Source organism: Malania oleifera, chromosome 13, assembly GCF_029873635.1.
Source record: "Malania oleifera isolate guangnan ecotype guangnan chromosome 13, ASM2987363v1, whole genome shotgun sequence".
In the NCBI taxonomy this organism is placed as follows: Eukaryota; Viridiplantae; Streptophyta; class Magnoliopsida; order Santalales; family Ximeniaceae; genus Malania; species Malania oleifera.
The window spans coordinates 70317778-70333079 of NC_080429.1; the positions used below are offsets into that span (position 1 = coordinate 70317778).

A 15302-nucleotide genomic window follows, 5' to 3' on the forward strand; every position below is an offset into this window, starting at 1 on the left:
TAGAGTATTTTTTATATAGCCCTAGCTAGTTGAGAGTATTTTTGGGAAGTAGTCATATATGTATATTTTGAGAAACCTTTTAGCACTCTGGTGTTGTATATTATGTTTATTTGATTTCTGCTTCTGCTTCTTGCTGCTTAGGTTGATGATTGGGTTTAGTTTAGTTTGGTATCAGAGCATTATAAATGTTTAAAAAAAAACCCTAGTTAAATAGCAGGTCGTTACATACCCATTATGCATAGCAAAAGTGCATGTGAGCTTGATCTCCTCATCATAAGCATTATACAAACGTTGGAAATTTTCCTAAGAAACCTTATTACCTTCTTTCCGTTTTGTTTTATTATATGACTTGATGGGGAACAATAATCAAATTAGCGTGAGGGTAGGATTTGATCTCTTTGTTCCATAAATATTGGCGTGAGAAAATGCTACTTATCTTGCCTACTTTCCCTTTATGTTATTGAAATTAAGGATGAATATGATCTTTTAGGTATCGGCATTAAGAATATCATTCTTGCATAGGGTGTTGGACTATGAAGACGAATTCTTTGCATTACTGATGCTGGTTCTTGAAACTCGTAGCTTATGAACTACAGATTTTCATCTTTCAAACCCTTGACGGTTATTGCTTCATTAAAAAATTCTTAACCCCACCACCACTGGTGATAATTTAAAAAACCAGAAACTTTGTTTGCTACTACTATAATACATTTTTGTGTTGAACACCAACTGCATGGTTGATGCAGTATATTGTGAATTGCATGCTTGAAATGTTTTATTTGCTAAAAACAATCAGGTTTAAGATACATGTTTTATAGGAAAATGTCTAATTTACAGATTGTAGCTCCTCCTCACAGCAATAAGGCGCTTCTTCTTATACATTGTCATGTTAGGATCTTAGTTCAATCGATCTCAAAATAATTTTTTTTTTTGTTTTAGAAACTAATGGAGCCAGTAAAGATTGAACGTTAGGGTGTTGTGAATTTCTCAACTTGATGTGATATCCGTGGTTTTGTGTGAGATCTAATCAAATGTGGAGAAATGAAAGGAATTATAAGTTTTATGCAATATAAGAGACGATGATATTATGTTATTTAACTATTGTAATACATGTTTGTATTGAATGTCAACTACATAGGTGATGCAGTATATTGTGAATTGCATGCTGGTAGTGGATTTAGGTTGTTGCATGCTTGAAAATATTTATTTGTGAAAACAATCAGGTTTCAGGTAGAGGTTTTATGAGAAAATGTCCAATTTACAGATAACATGCTGCCAAAATTTCATTATTTAATGCTTATTTTATGAAGTTCTAGTGCACTCATAAAATTCATTATTGGTTGGATTATTGTGTACTATTTATTGTAAACACCCTAGTTTAGAGCATATCTCTATGGAAAATGTCCTATTTATAGACGAAATGCTGCCAAAATTCTTCTAAACTGATAAAACTTAGCTATTTAAAATTGTATCAATTTTTTAACTATGTCTGAATGTCTGATTATTTTGCTATCAAATCATTGATACTTATAAAACATATACATATATGTTAAAAAATCGTATACTAATATTTTTCATAATTCTTAATTTATAGGGTTTGCGGCTGTTACAACATCAGCACGATGCCATGCACCACAGTCAGATACAACTTTTGATTAATTTTTTAATATTTTTTTTATCTGAGCAGATAGAATTTCATTATTTGAATTTGAATCATGTTCGTATTTGAATTTGAATTTTGAATTTTTTTTGTTATCTGAACATATAAAATTTCTGTATTCTAATTGAATTTCAATAATGTATTTGTATTTGAATTTCAAATTTCAATTAGAATTTTCAATAATTTATGAATTTTTTTTGTAATTATGGTTTAATGTTATGTATACGAAAATGTAATTATAGATTTTTACAATAAATAATGATTAAAAAATAATAATAATTTTAAATTATTAGTGATGATTTCAAAATCGTGACTAATAAATGTCATTTTTAAGTATTGGTAACGAATTTCAAAACCGTCACTACTATCAAGGTAGTAGTGACGAATTTTAAAATCACCGCTAATAATAAAATAGAAGTGACGAATATCAAAACTGTCACTAATATTGAACTAGTAGCGACGAAATTCAAAACTGCCATTAATAGCAAATTAGTAGTGACGAATTCTATATTCGTTACTATTACTCTAGTGTTAGTGACGTTTTGAAATTCGTTACTACTAGTCTACTATTAGTGACGATTTTGAGCGGAGTCAACGTAAAATTTATAGTGATGGAGTGATGGTTATAATCCGTCACTAATACTCTAATAATAGTGACGAATTTTAAAATTCATTACTAATAATTATTAGTAACGGTAGTTATGACAACTATTTCAAAATCGTCACTAATACTTGGAAAACCGTCACTAATACTATTAGTGATAGTTTTGCGATTATTAGTGACGGTTTTGATCTTTCACTAATAACTTTATTTTTTGTAGTGTAAACTGATGTGTATGATTTTAGAAGCAGTATATATATGCTTTTATGTGCGAATCAGATTTACGAAAATGATAGTTTTGATTATTGTACATATTTGGGAAAAACTAAAGTGAATGGGTTGATCATTTTTTTTTCCAGTAAAACATATAATTTGAGTTAAATGAAACCTATAGATGATCACACCTTTGTTTCTAGCAAACTATATGTTTCCTAGACAGTCAGTTATATTATAATTTATCAGTAAAAAATGTGAGGCATGAGAATGATTAAAATGACATAAATAAATAGAATGATGAATACAATTATGGTTTAGTTATGATATGACGGCTATATGCCGAGTTATGATACGCCGATTTTATGCCAAGACAAAAATATGATAGACATTTTACAAAATTATGAACAACTCCTGTTTTATACAAATTTATGAAAGTAAATTCATGATTTCAGTTTTTATTATGTAAATTGCCATATATGATCTAAGAACCCAAAGGAAATCAAATATTACAATGAGCTCGGTACCATAGCTATAGATTTGGTAGGGAGTGCAATCACATTTGTATGATAGTGTGACAATGGATAGTCGATTTGTGGCCTGGGTACAGTACTACTCTCAATGGAGTTCCAGGAGACCCCTCCCGATGCAGTTCCGGGTGACCCTCCCGACAGGCATTCAGGGTATAGGGTTGGCACAATCGTACTTACAACCTATTTTGACTCAGCTATCGTCAACTGGTCATATGCTAAGTCCAGCTTTCGGGCCACACAATCCGTCATGGGGGGAAGTATGTCGATGGGAAAGCATGACAATGCTAGTTCAGTAGTTTAGGTTGTCTCTTCTATGCATATATGGACAAATTTACTAAAAATGAGTTATAATGAGCCGACAATATGCTATTTAGAAATTATGTATTCTCAGTTATACATGTCAGTACAATTTTAAAATGCCATTTTAGGTATAGTTAAATAAATGGTGGTATTATGTTCACACTGAAACTCATGTTAGTCACACACTGATGATAATCTAATCCACCTTCGCAAACATGTGTTTAGCGAGAGAGTCAATAGACTAAACATGTAACATATGCTAGTGAATTTTATAAACTAATGAACACTCATACTCCCTTAGAACAACTTTATATGCTATTTTAGTTTTATCACTATAAAATATCAAATTATCCACGAAGTCGTGTTCTAATTTTATACTAAGATTTAACTCATTTAAGGCATAAAGCCTATATTAATATTTACATAATGGTAATCTATCTATTGCACACAAAGCAAGTAGTCACAAGTAAATATAGTGTCTTAAACAAGCTTGACTTGTGACACTAATATTCAAACCTTAAAATTGTATTCATGTAGTAGAAGGTAGATTTAAACAAAAACATTATATAAGATTGTATCAAATTATATTGGAAATCACATAAATCACCTTCGGCTCTTGCTATTTGTGTTTGCAAACACGTCATTGTGATCAATATTATGAATACATGTGTAGTTGTATAATGAAATTGAATACATTGCATTCATATAATGATATAAATAAAGATTTACTATATTTATATTTTAAAACCTATAATTTGATGGTACCAATAATTTATTTTTGCGATTCTTATTATTTTTTTTATTTTTGCCAGGAGGGAGGGTCTAAAACCCCACAACTGGGAGGCCAAAACCCTCCCTCTCCGGCCTCACAGGTAGAACTTGCTGGTGCCTTCGAACCTTTTCGCCTCAGCTGCGAAGTTCAAATCTTCAAAGAAAATGCTGTATTCAGCTACTAAAATCTTACTCTTCGGCACCTCAATCTTCCGCAGCCACATAATTGTGCCTCGCCCACTGCCTAAACCGTTCCCTGCGCCGTGCTTCCATTTCCTTCAATGCAGTTCTTCCGCCGCAGTCGACACTGCTAGTATCGGCTGTGATGCCTTAGAGCCGCACCATCCATGGACGGAATGGGTCGCCTTCGTCAACCGGTTGAAGAGCAAAGGCTACTTTCCGGAGGCTTCTGTAGTCAGCGACTATGAGGATGGTGATGTTGCTGGTGTTGGCGGGGACGCAGCGTCAGTATATAAAGACATGAATATCTTGAAAGATCCTTGTCTCAGCTTTGCCCGCGATCGCTATGACCTTTTCAAGTAAGGAGAGGTTCTTTTGCTGTTTTACTATTATTTCTCTATTTCGTATATGCGACAAAGGGTGAGAGTAGAGCGAATTGTTTAGTGAGTTTCAAATTATTGCCCAGAAGGCATACAAGAGGTTGTGAATTCGGTGTTATCAAATTTTATGTCACTAATTGCACCTACTAGTTAAACAAATTATAATAGTAGAGATAAGGGAGATTGCGATGAATTCAACTTTTTATAGTGGTTTGGTTGTAACTTGATTTACATCCACTTTCCACGAGCTCACTTTGGTTCCCCCCCCCCCCCCCCAATGAAATCGGCACTTACACGTGCACGATTTTGTGTACAGGAACTCAATCCTGGCTACAACATTATTGGTTATTGACCCATAATTAAGGTCAACTCTCTGACGGTACTCATGAACGATGAAGAAGTACACACCTAAGGGCAAGAGTCCTTCATTCACTATATAACTCTCAAGAATATTTAAATATAAGAATAGAAAGAGTCGAAGAATGGTTTCTCACATGATTTCAGCAAGAGGTCAACTTTGTTTGATGCTCACTCTGAGTATTCAGAGCATAGTATTTTTATTTTCATGTTTGTGTTCTTTTCTATCCTTTATGTTTGAAGCTTCGAAACATTTATATCAAACTGGACAGTGACTGTTAAAGCTCTATTATGAGATTTTGATGGATAGAAATGCTGCCAACATGGCCCATGAATTTCTCCTCATAATTATAATTGTCTTTTCAACCAAACATCTCTCCCCTTTGTCATAATAGCTATTGTATATAAACCATAAGTAAATATAAAAAATTAAAAGTCAATCAAACAACTCTAACGCACATGCAAAAGAATGATTTTTACTTGCCTCCCTCTTAATCATAACCTGCCATAAAAAAATTATCTTTCCTCCGTGATCATATGTGACAAAAAATATATTATAAAAAATCAAAATATCTTCCTCTAACAGGGTAAGTGACGATTTTCAATGAATTATCAATCATGGTCAAATTAAGTGAGAAAATCAAATCAAGATTCAAATTATTTTCAAATAGGTGCCTATTAGACTATATCATTAGAGAATGAGAATCACAAAGCATTAACTAGGATAATTACCACATGATCATAATTTGCATTGAGGTATGCATGTGCGTATGTATATAAAAAAGATTTTCCATATTAGCCATTGAAATGCATTAATCCTCATTTGTGACATAAAAATAAAAAAATGCAAAAAGTGATTAAAATACAACAGCGGAAAGAGCGGGAGTTTCATTTTATTTAGTTAGAACTTCTGCGTATGTATACATAAACTCCCATTGCAAAGGAAGCATCTCCTCTTGTATGCACATAGAATAAAATACCTTGTGTTTGTCATTCATGGTTTTAGTAATTTGTCTCATTTTGCATGTCATATTATCCTAGCTATTCTATATCCTTTTCATAATATGTCTCATATTATTGCTCACTAACACTTTGGATGAGAGTCAAGATGCTTTTTCTGTGCCCATTAATTTCACTTTATATGATTCTACCAATTATTAAAACCTTTTTCCCTCGAGGGGGGCAGGTTAGTCTCACCAAGTATTATATTTGTTGACACTTCGACAACCATGGTTCAATGAAAACAGGATTAGTTACATAAACAGTTACACAATAATCAGACTCTCAAGATTAAGAATTACACAAATAATACACAAAAAATCGGTTTAAATTCATAGTGATTGTTCTAAATGCTCTTTATGAAGCTAATACTAATTTTTCCCTTTATAATTACCAAATTCAAACAAATTGTGCACAAATATTTCACGAAAATCTATCATTTCATAATATTATCATTTTGGTCGATAATAGAGAATATGCCCAAGCCCAACCATGTAATAAAATAGGCAATTTGGCTCATAGCTCATATTAAATAATTTATAATCCAAAAATAATTAATTAGTTGAGTAACACATGATAAATTCCTATCTGAATTTATTATTATTTATATGATGTGTATTAATGCCAAAATTATCTCATAAACAAGTTATACTACTGGTGAAACATTGTTTGCTTTCTGTTTTCCTATAGTGAAGAAACATATTACAACAATGCGTTTGTTTATGTTGCTAGTATTCTGTTTGTGTTAGTTTTTTGTTGTTCTAAAAAAAACTGAAATTGTTTTTAGTTGTTTTGGCAACCTATTGCTTGTCACTCCTTTAATATACATTATTAATTATTTTTACAAATTTTAGTTAAGATTAAAATGACCATGTGAGTTTAAAAATATCCATAAAATTTCCAAAATTTTTAAAAAATTAATATAAGTTCTTTACTATTTTTTCAATTGTCATACACAATAAGATTGTTCTTTTAGCCCTAAAAAAGTGAGTTTTGAAATATTTTTGATTCTATTACAATATTTCTTAATTTGTATATATATATATATTAAATATTACTTAGACCTTAAAATTGTTATTTCATTCAAGGACAAAAATGAGCATTTATTCAATCAACTGCCTTACTTTTACCATAGTTGTTTGCCTATTAGGCCGAACATCCACAATCCCATTTTGTCCAATAGTTCTTCTTGAGTGTCACAAACATCAAGGATTAGACAATGATCATTAAGAATTTTCCCACTAAGCCACCTGGTGATAGCAGTAATCCATTGGGCTTTGCAGGTCTAAAGCGAAGTAGATGAATCTTTGAAGGCTTTCTTATTTCTTTCCTTCCGAGCCAACCAAAAGATGGTGGGAGGGATGAGGTTTAAAGGCTTTCGCTTCTCCTTTGTGGCTTTGATGCCTTTCCAAGCCCAAATCTCCCCTCCAACTGGATTTGCCACAACACACTGCTGCCCAGTCAAAGAAAGAGCCAAATTCCACATTTTCCTTGTCCAGGGGCGGTGGAGAAGAATGTGGTTTACTGATTCTGCGTCTGCCATACAGAGAAAACACCGATTCGTGACTGTTAGCCCCCTCTTTTGCAGATTGTCGAGGGTTAAAATATTTCCATGTACAGACTCCCAAGCCAAGAAGGCTTTGAAGGGGCTGCTGTCCTCCAAATGTGAATTTAAGGGGAGTTATTGCAATTTGTTCCCAACAGTGAGAGCTTCGTATAAAAAAATTAACAAAGAAAACGCAATTTTTGTCCAAAGCCCATTTTGGCTCGTTGGGGATGTTTTGGTGATGGAAATTGTATAGAAATCTGTAGTATTCAGACAGTGTGTTAAGTTACCAAGCTGCCACGTTCCTTGTAAAAGGAATCTCTCAAAAAATTCCCTAACCAGCGATTTGGAGGTGATAACTGATAAGGGCATTTCTATCAAGAGTCAAGTTGTATATGGAGGGAAATGCAGCTCTAAGATTATGGCTCTCGCACCACACATCATGCCAAAAGTAAACATTGGCCCCATTGTCCACTTGAAATGTCACAAATTGAAAGAAATCATCCCATCCTTTCTTGAAGAGTTTCCATACACCCACTTCATAGGGGCCTCTTCCATTGTGTGTTGTCCAATCATTGTGCTCTAGCCCATATTTAACAATAATGTTCCACCAAAGGTGGCTTTGTCCTTCATGAACTTCCATAACCACTTCTCGAGGAGGGCTTTATTGAAGGTGAGAAGGGATTTCAACCCTAACCTTTGGGAAAAATGGGTTGTTTGACGACTTCCTGTCTAACAAGGCGGTATTTAAACTCATCCTCTAAGCTTCCCCAAAGAAATCTTCTTTGAATTCCCTCCAATCTCCTAGCATTTGAGGCCTGTAAGGGAAAGAGAGGCATGAAATAAATGGAAAGATTTGTCAAAGTGCTCTTGATAAGTGTGAGTCTACCTCTTTTTGATAATAAATTTCTTTTCCATCGTACCAATCTCCTTTCAAACTTTTCAATAATAGTGCCTCAGACTCCTTTATTTTGAATTTGGCTCTGAGTGGGAGACCGAGGTAATTAATGGGAAAGGTTCCCATCTTGCAACCCAAAACCGTGTTCTCCCCAATAGGAATAAGCTCACTTCTACCAAGGTTCACTTTAAGGCCCGAGACGACTTCAAACCCTAACAAAATGCATCAGAGGTTGAGGATATGGGGGCATCATCTTCACCAAAAATAATAGTATCATCCGCGAAAAGGAGATGAAAATCTTTTGTAAGCCTCCCATTTTTGCCCACTTTGAGACATCTAAAGATCCCTCCTTCAGTAGCTTTCATTAGCACGAGGCTAAGCATCTCCATGACCAAAATAAACAGAAAGGGGACAAGGGATCTCCTTGTCTCAAGCCTCTCGAGGAGCAATAGAAATAAAAAGGGCAGCCATTAATTAGCATTGATAAGCTTGGGGTTTTGATGCATTGAGCAATCCAACTACACCGAAGCTTACCAAAGACCTTTGTCTTTCTTGAGGAGACAAAGAAGGAAGTTCCAATTGACATCTATTTCCATTTCCCCCCCCTTCAGATAGGTATCCACCACTTCATTAGCAGTTAGGGCAGCGTCCAAAATCTGTCTTCCAGCCATAGAAGCATGTTGAAATTGACCAATAACTTCCTGTATTGCTTTTTTGAACCTTTCAGCAAGCACTTTGGCAATGATTTTATAAATGCTTGCCACCAAGCTAATGGGGCGAAAATCTTTGATGCTAGTAGCCCTAACTTTCTTTGGAACAAGAGTTACAAAGGTGGTATTTATGCAACTGACAAATTTTCCTGATCAATGGAACTCCTCGAACATGTTTAACAAGTCATGTTTGAGGGGGCTCCATGATTTTTCCCTACCTCTCAGCTGGACTCCAATCTCCCTCTTCGTTTATTTGGCTGTACTGCCTTTGTGCATGTCCATCCTCACCAGCACACCAAGCTAGATCCTCAGGTCACCAAATGTGCCTTCCTTGGGTATTCTCCCTTTCAGAAAGGTTACAAGTGCTATGACCCTATTTCTCGTCGTCTCTTTATCAGCCTTGATGTCACCTTTTTCGAGACCACTCCATTCTATCCCAAGTATTCTATTCATGCAAATAGTTCCTTCTTCCACCTTTTCTTTAATGAAGTGTCTGTTAACTTCCACATGTTTGGTTCTGTCATGCTGGACAGGGTTGAGAGAGATACTGATAGTTGCCTTATTATCACAGTATAGCTTGATAGGTAACTCTAACTTAGCATGTAGTTCTTCCAATAGCCTCTGCAGCCATAATCCTTCACATATTTCCTGAGCAACAACTTTGAATTTTGCCTTTGCACTGCTCCTTGCTACAACATTTTGTTTCTTGCTTCTCCAAGTGACGGGATTTTCCCATACAAAGGTGCTACATTTAGTTGTGGATCTTCTATCCTTTGTAGAGCCAGCCCAATCAGCATCAGTGAATATTGCCACTTCCTTTTGTTCACTTCGCCTGAACAATAAGCCTTTCCCTGGGGATCCCTTTAGATATCTTAGGATCTTGAAGGCTGCTCTTTGATGTGCTTCTTTTGGAGATTGCATATGCTGACTTGCTATGCTTACTGCAAAAGCTATGTCTGGTCTGGTATGTGACATGTAGATTAGTTTGCCAACTAATCTTTGATATTTCTCCCTATCTATTGGCTTCCCAACATCTTCTGTTCTTTTTCTAGCTTCAATAGGTGTGTCGCTTGGTTTGCAACCTAGCATGCCTGTTTCGGTCAGGAGATCAAGGGTGTATTTTCGTTGTGAAACACTAATTCCCTTCTTTGATATAGCTACCTCCATCCCTAGAAAGTATCGCATTTGCCCCAAATCCTTCACTTCAAATTCTGTTGCTAGAGCTTTCTTCAGTCTTCCCATTTCCTCAATGTCATCTCCGGTGAGGATAATGTTGTCTACATACACATTTAGAATAGTCTTCTTCCCATTTTTTTGTTTGAAAAACATAGTATGGTCGGACTGTCCTTGACAGTATCCCTCTCCTTTTATCACCTTTGTAAATCTATCGAACCATGCCCTGGGAGATTGTTTGAGTTCATATAAGGACTTTCTCTGTTTACATACTTTGTTTTCCTCGCCCCTTTAACTGAATCCATTGGGTAATGTCATGTACACTTCTTTTTCTAGCTCACCATTTAGGAATGCATTTTTGATGCCGAGTTGTTGAAGTGGCCAGTCTAGATTGGCTGCCAGGGATAGGAGCACTCGGATAGTGTTCAACTTTGCCACCGGTGTAAAGGTTTCTGTGTAATCGATGCCATATGCTTGAGTAAATCCTTTTGCAACCAACCAGACCTTGTATCTTTCAACTGTCCCATCTGTTCGGTATTTTATAGTGAATACTCATTTGCAGTCTACTGGTCTCTTTCCTCGTGGCAAATTCATAACCTCGCATGTTCCATTCTTTTCCAATGCCCTTATCTCCTCCATTACAACTTCTCTCCATTTTGGAATTTCAAGTGCCTTCTCAATGTTCTTTGGAATTTTGACCCTGTCAAGGTTAGAAGTAAAGGCACGGTATCCCATGGACAAGGTATTATAGGACACAAATTTTCAATTGGATGAAGGGTACATCAACGAGGATGTTTTTTGAGAGCAATGGGAAGATCAATATCATAAGATATATTAGGAGTAGGTTCTATTACCTGTTCTGAGTTGTTGGGAGGTTCTTGGTTGCTCGGAGCTGCCACTAGTTCTGACTCTCTTGGTGCTTCGGGTATCAGTTTTTCGTTACCACTTGGCTTCGGCCTTGGTGAGTAGACTAGTGTCTCCTTGTTATTCTGTTGTTCTATCTCTTCCCCTGAGTTTAAGTTTCCTTCTGTGACTGGCAAGGAAGTGGAGGAGGATGGTAGATTGGTGAGAGGAAAGTCTAGGAAAAACATGTCACCATTGGAATTATTCCGAGTCTGAGATTCACTCACATGACTTGTTAAACATGTCATCATCGAGGATAGAAACACCCTCAAGAAGATATGAAAACATATTTGTTTATGTTGGCTGCTTTTTGTTTGTGTTATTGGTTTTGAGTTGTTTGCAAGAAAACAGAAAACTAGATTTTTGGTTTTCAGTTGTTTTGGCAACTGAATGATTTAATATCTAGACTCAATTTTTTTTCAATTAAATCATATATTTTATACTTATTTTTTCATTAAATTAATGATTATATGAATTTTAAATATAATTAAAATAAAATGTCCATAAAATTCAAAAAAAATTAAAAAAATAAGAAAACCATTTACAAAATATTTGTACTAATTTTTCAATTGTCATGTACAATAATATTGTTCTTGTAAAGTGAATTTTGAAGTGTAATAATTAAGTAAAATAATTATAATAAATTTATTTTTATTATAGTATTTTTAATTTGTATTATTTTGTATTTTTATTATTTTAATAATATTTTTTAATTGGTATTTGATTAAGGACAAAAAGAATTATTTTTTAAATAAAATTTAAATAATCGAAATGTTTCATGACTTTATTGACTCAGTTAGGAAAAAGAAGATTCCCTATTTTTAATTCCCTTCTTTTTGTATTGCTGAACTATAAAGATTAATTATATTATATTTCTATTATTTATTATTTTTATATTCTATGTAGTATATTGAATTGAATAATTTATTTCATTTTCAATAAATGTAAAGAAGACATTAGACATTCCTTCTTTTGAGAACATCACTTTTGATGTTATTTGGTGTGTAATAATTTGAAATTGCTAGTTTTCAGTTTCTATTTTTGGTCTCTAGTTTTTTGTTTTACAAATTTTGACAGTGCTACCAAACAGCCCCTAAACCATCCAGCAGAGGTGGAGGTACATAACAAATAATACCTGCTAAATCAGAAGAATATCTGTTTTGATCTATGAAGAGAGATTTATATATAAGTCTCCAAGGGGGTGTTGCACATTTACAAGCAATGAATAGAGAGAGAGAGAGAACCAAAAAAAAGTCATTGTGTGATAGTGTGTCCAAAAGGTCAAGAATTGTATGTGTCCAGCTTGTATTGCCACCAAACCGGATTGAAAGAGTAGTAACAATAAGCCATTTATCCTTGAGGATTGTGGGAGATGTAGTGGTTCCTTCAAAAGCTTTAGCATTTCTCTCTCTCTCTCTCTCTCTCTCTCTCTCTCTCTCTCTCTCTCTCTCACACACACACACACACACACACACACACACACACACACACACAATCCAAAAATCATGAGGGGGATAGAGCACAAGGCTTTTTTCTTTTCTCTATTCATAGACACCCTTCCATGCCCATATTTCCTTTCCCACAGATTCAGCAGTGGCCCAAGGCTGTCTCATAAGAGCAGTGGCCAGATTCAAAAAAATTCTAGTCCAGGGGCACTGGAGCAGTTAAGTGGTCTACATTTTCTACATCTTCTTTGCAGAGAAAGCATCTATTGACCATGTGAAATCCTTTCTTTGGAGGTTATTAAAAGTGAGGGTCTTCCTTAATGTTGCTTCCCAAGCAAACAAAGCAACTTTGGTTGGCCTTGGGAAACTAAGCCTGGCCTAAGTGGGGCTGTCTAGCTGCTTGTAGAAGGAAATTGTCAAATTGTCAAGCAGGCATTTTTTTTGAGCTTCCATAGAAGCACATCTAGATTGTTCCGGTTGGGCATGTTACTGTATGGGCAGGTGTGTTAACAAAAGAATCAAGCTCCCAATCATGACCATTTCTAACAGAAGGGGTGTTCCTAGGTGTTCCATTGATGGATTGGTCTATGCACATGCTCCCCAAAGCATCTTTGTTGCAGGCAAGATTGGAAATAGCAAGAAATTGAGAACTGAGATGAGATGAGCCATGCTAGTTGTCGTGCCAAAGAATATATTGTCCCCATTTCCAACTTGGAAGTGGATGAATGTGAAGAAATCCTCCCAAATTTTCCTGATTGACTTACAAACACTTACCCTATAGGAATGCTTGGGCTCTTTGGATATTATCTATTATGATCAAAGTTGTACAAACACAGTAATCATCTTCCACAGCAACTCCCTCTCTTTCATGAATCTTCATAGCAATTTACCGAGGGGCTATTGTTGAAAAGCATGTGAGATTTGAGACCTAGTTCATCTCTTGGGATTGGTTGCTAAACAATATCCCATTTAACTAAGTGGAGCTTGACATCTACCTCTGTATTTCTTTGAAGAAATCATTTTGGGATGTCTTCCAAACTTTTTCCGTAGAGCAAGGAATATGGAAGGCAGACAAGGAGTATACTAGGAGGATTGAGAAGTTTGTTTTTTATTTATTTTATAATATTTTTATTTTTATGAGAGTGAGTCTAGCACCTTTAGAGAGGTAATTATGATTCCAAGTTCTAACTAGCCTAGTATTTTATTTATTTATTTATTTTTAAATCCATATTTTTCAACAATAAGTTTCCAAATCCTTTTTCCCTTGAATTTTGCAGCAAGGGGAGGATCAAGGTAGTTAAATGTCCCAGCTCGCAACCCATGATAACCCGCCAAGAAATTTCCATCATTTACATCTCTATTGGGATAAGGTCACTATTTCCCAAGTTGACTCTCAATCTAGAAATAGCTTCAAAGCACATAAGTAAGTGTCACAAATTAAATATTTGATTAGCCTCATCCTCATAGAAGATCATGGTATTATAGGCAAAAAGGATGGGAGGAACTTCTAACTCCTTGCCCTTTCCTTCTACCATCAGCCCTTTTAAGAGTTTAGTGCCTGTGGCATTTTGCAGCAAGATGCTAGAAGCCTCTATGACAATGATAAAAGCCTAGGAGGTAGGGGATCTTCTCAGTTAAAACACTCTCATTAGGAGCAAATTTGATATCCAACAGACTTTCATAATCAGATGTGTCACCCCATTTCTTCTTCTCCTTGATATGATTTTCTTCGCTGTTCTTTACTCCAACTCCAACCTATTCGAATTGATTTTCTTTTTGATAGTAATTAGAAAAAGAACTTCATTAATAGAAAAGAAAGAGAATTACAAAGAATGGAGAATAAAATATGCTCCCTGAGAGAACCCCAGTTAAAACACTGTCATCAGGAGCAAATTTGATATCCAACAGACTTTCATAATCAGATGCGTCACACCATTTCTTCTTCTCCTTGATATGATTTTCCTCACTGTTCTTTACTCCAACTCTAACCTATTCGAATTGATTTTCTTTTTGATAGAAATTAGAAAAAGAACTTCATTAATAGAAAAGAAAGAGTATTACAAAGAATGGAGAATAAAATATGCTCCCTGAGAGAACCCCAAGTAGTGAGAACAGATGAGAGTGAATTACAACGAAAGGACAACCAGATAACAAAACTACTTGAAAGAACCACGAAGAGTGAGCCCAAAAGGAAGCACCAACTCTACGCTCCCCAAGGGTGGCTTAGGTGGTAAACTCAAGGCTCTCATGGTTGAAATGCTAGGGTTCGAGTCTGGGGGACTACAGTGTTCCATTTGAGATAATACCTTGGTGTTTAAGTGGAAAAAGGTAGAGGGGCAGACCCATTGGCTCAATGCATTAGTCGAGTGTCCAAAGGGTCTTAGACACCATTGTTTAAAAAACAAAAAAAGAAGCACCAACTCTATCCCATAATAAATGTGAGGTAGTTGTTTTGTATTAAAAATCTTCACATTGATTCACAAAGTCCAAAAGATAGCAACAAAATTGATTAGCCTCATAATGGAAAGATCCTTCTTCTCCATGCCCTTTTGCCTAGGGGTTTGGCAAGAATAAATGTGGCATGATGTTGGCTTTACCTCAACTAGAGGTTTTGCTGTTCTGTTCGACCTTTT

The 15302-nt window shown here is 35.2% G+C and overlaps 1 protein-coding gene across 1 annotated transcript in view; it reads left to right on the forward strand.

Annotated features, from left to right (window-relative positions):
* The first annotated feature begins 4087 nt into the window (after nt 1-4087).
* LOC131146858 (zinc finger protein VAR3, chloroplastic) overlaps nt 4088-15302 on the forward strand; it is a 77664-nt gene continuing 66449 nt past the window's right edge. The window contains exon 1 of the mRNA XM_058096670.1: nt 4088-4617. Within this exon, the coding sequence (XP_057952653.1) occupies nt 4244-4617 (374 nt within the window). The 5' untranslated portion in view covers nt 4088-4243. The remainder of the gene's footprint in view (nt 4618-15302) is intronic.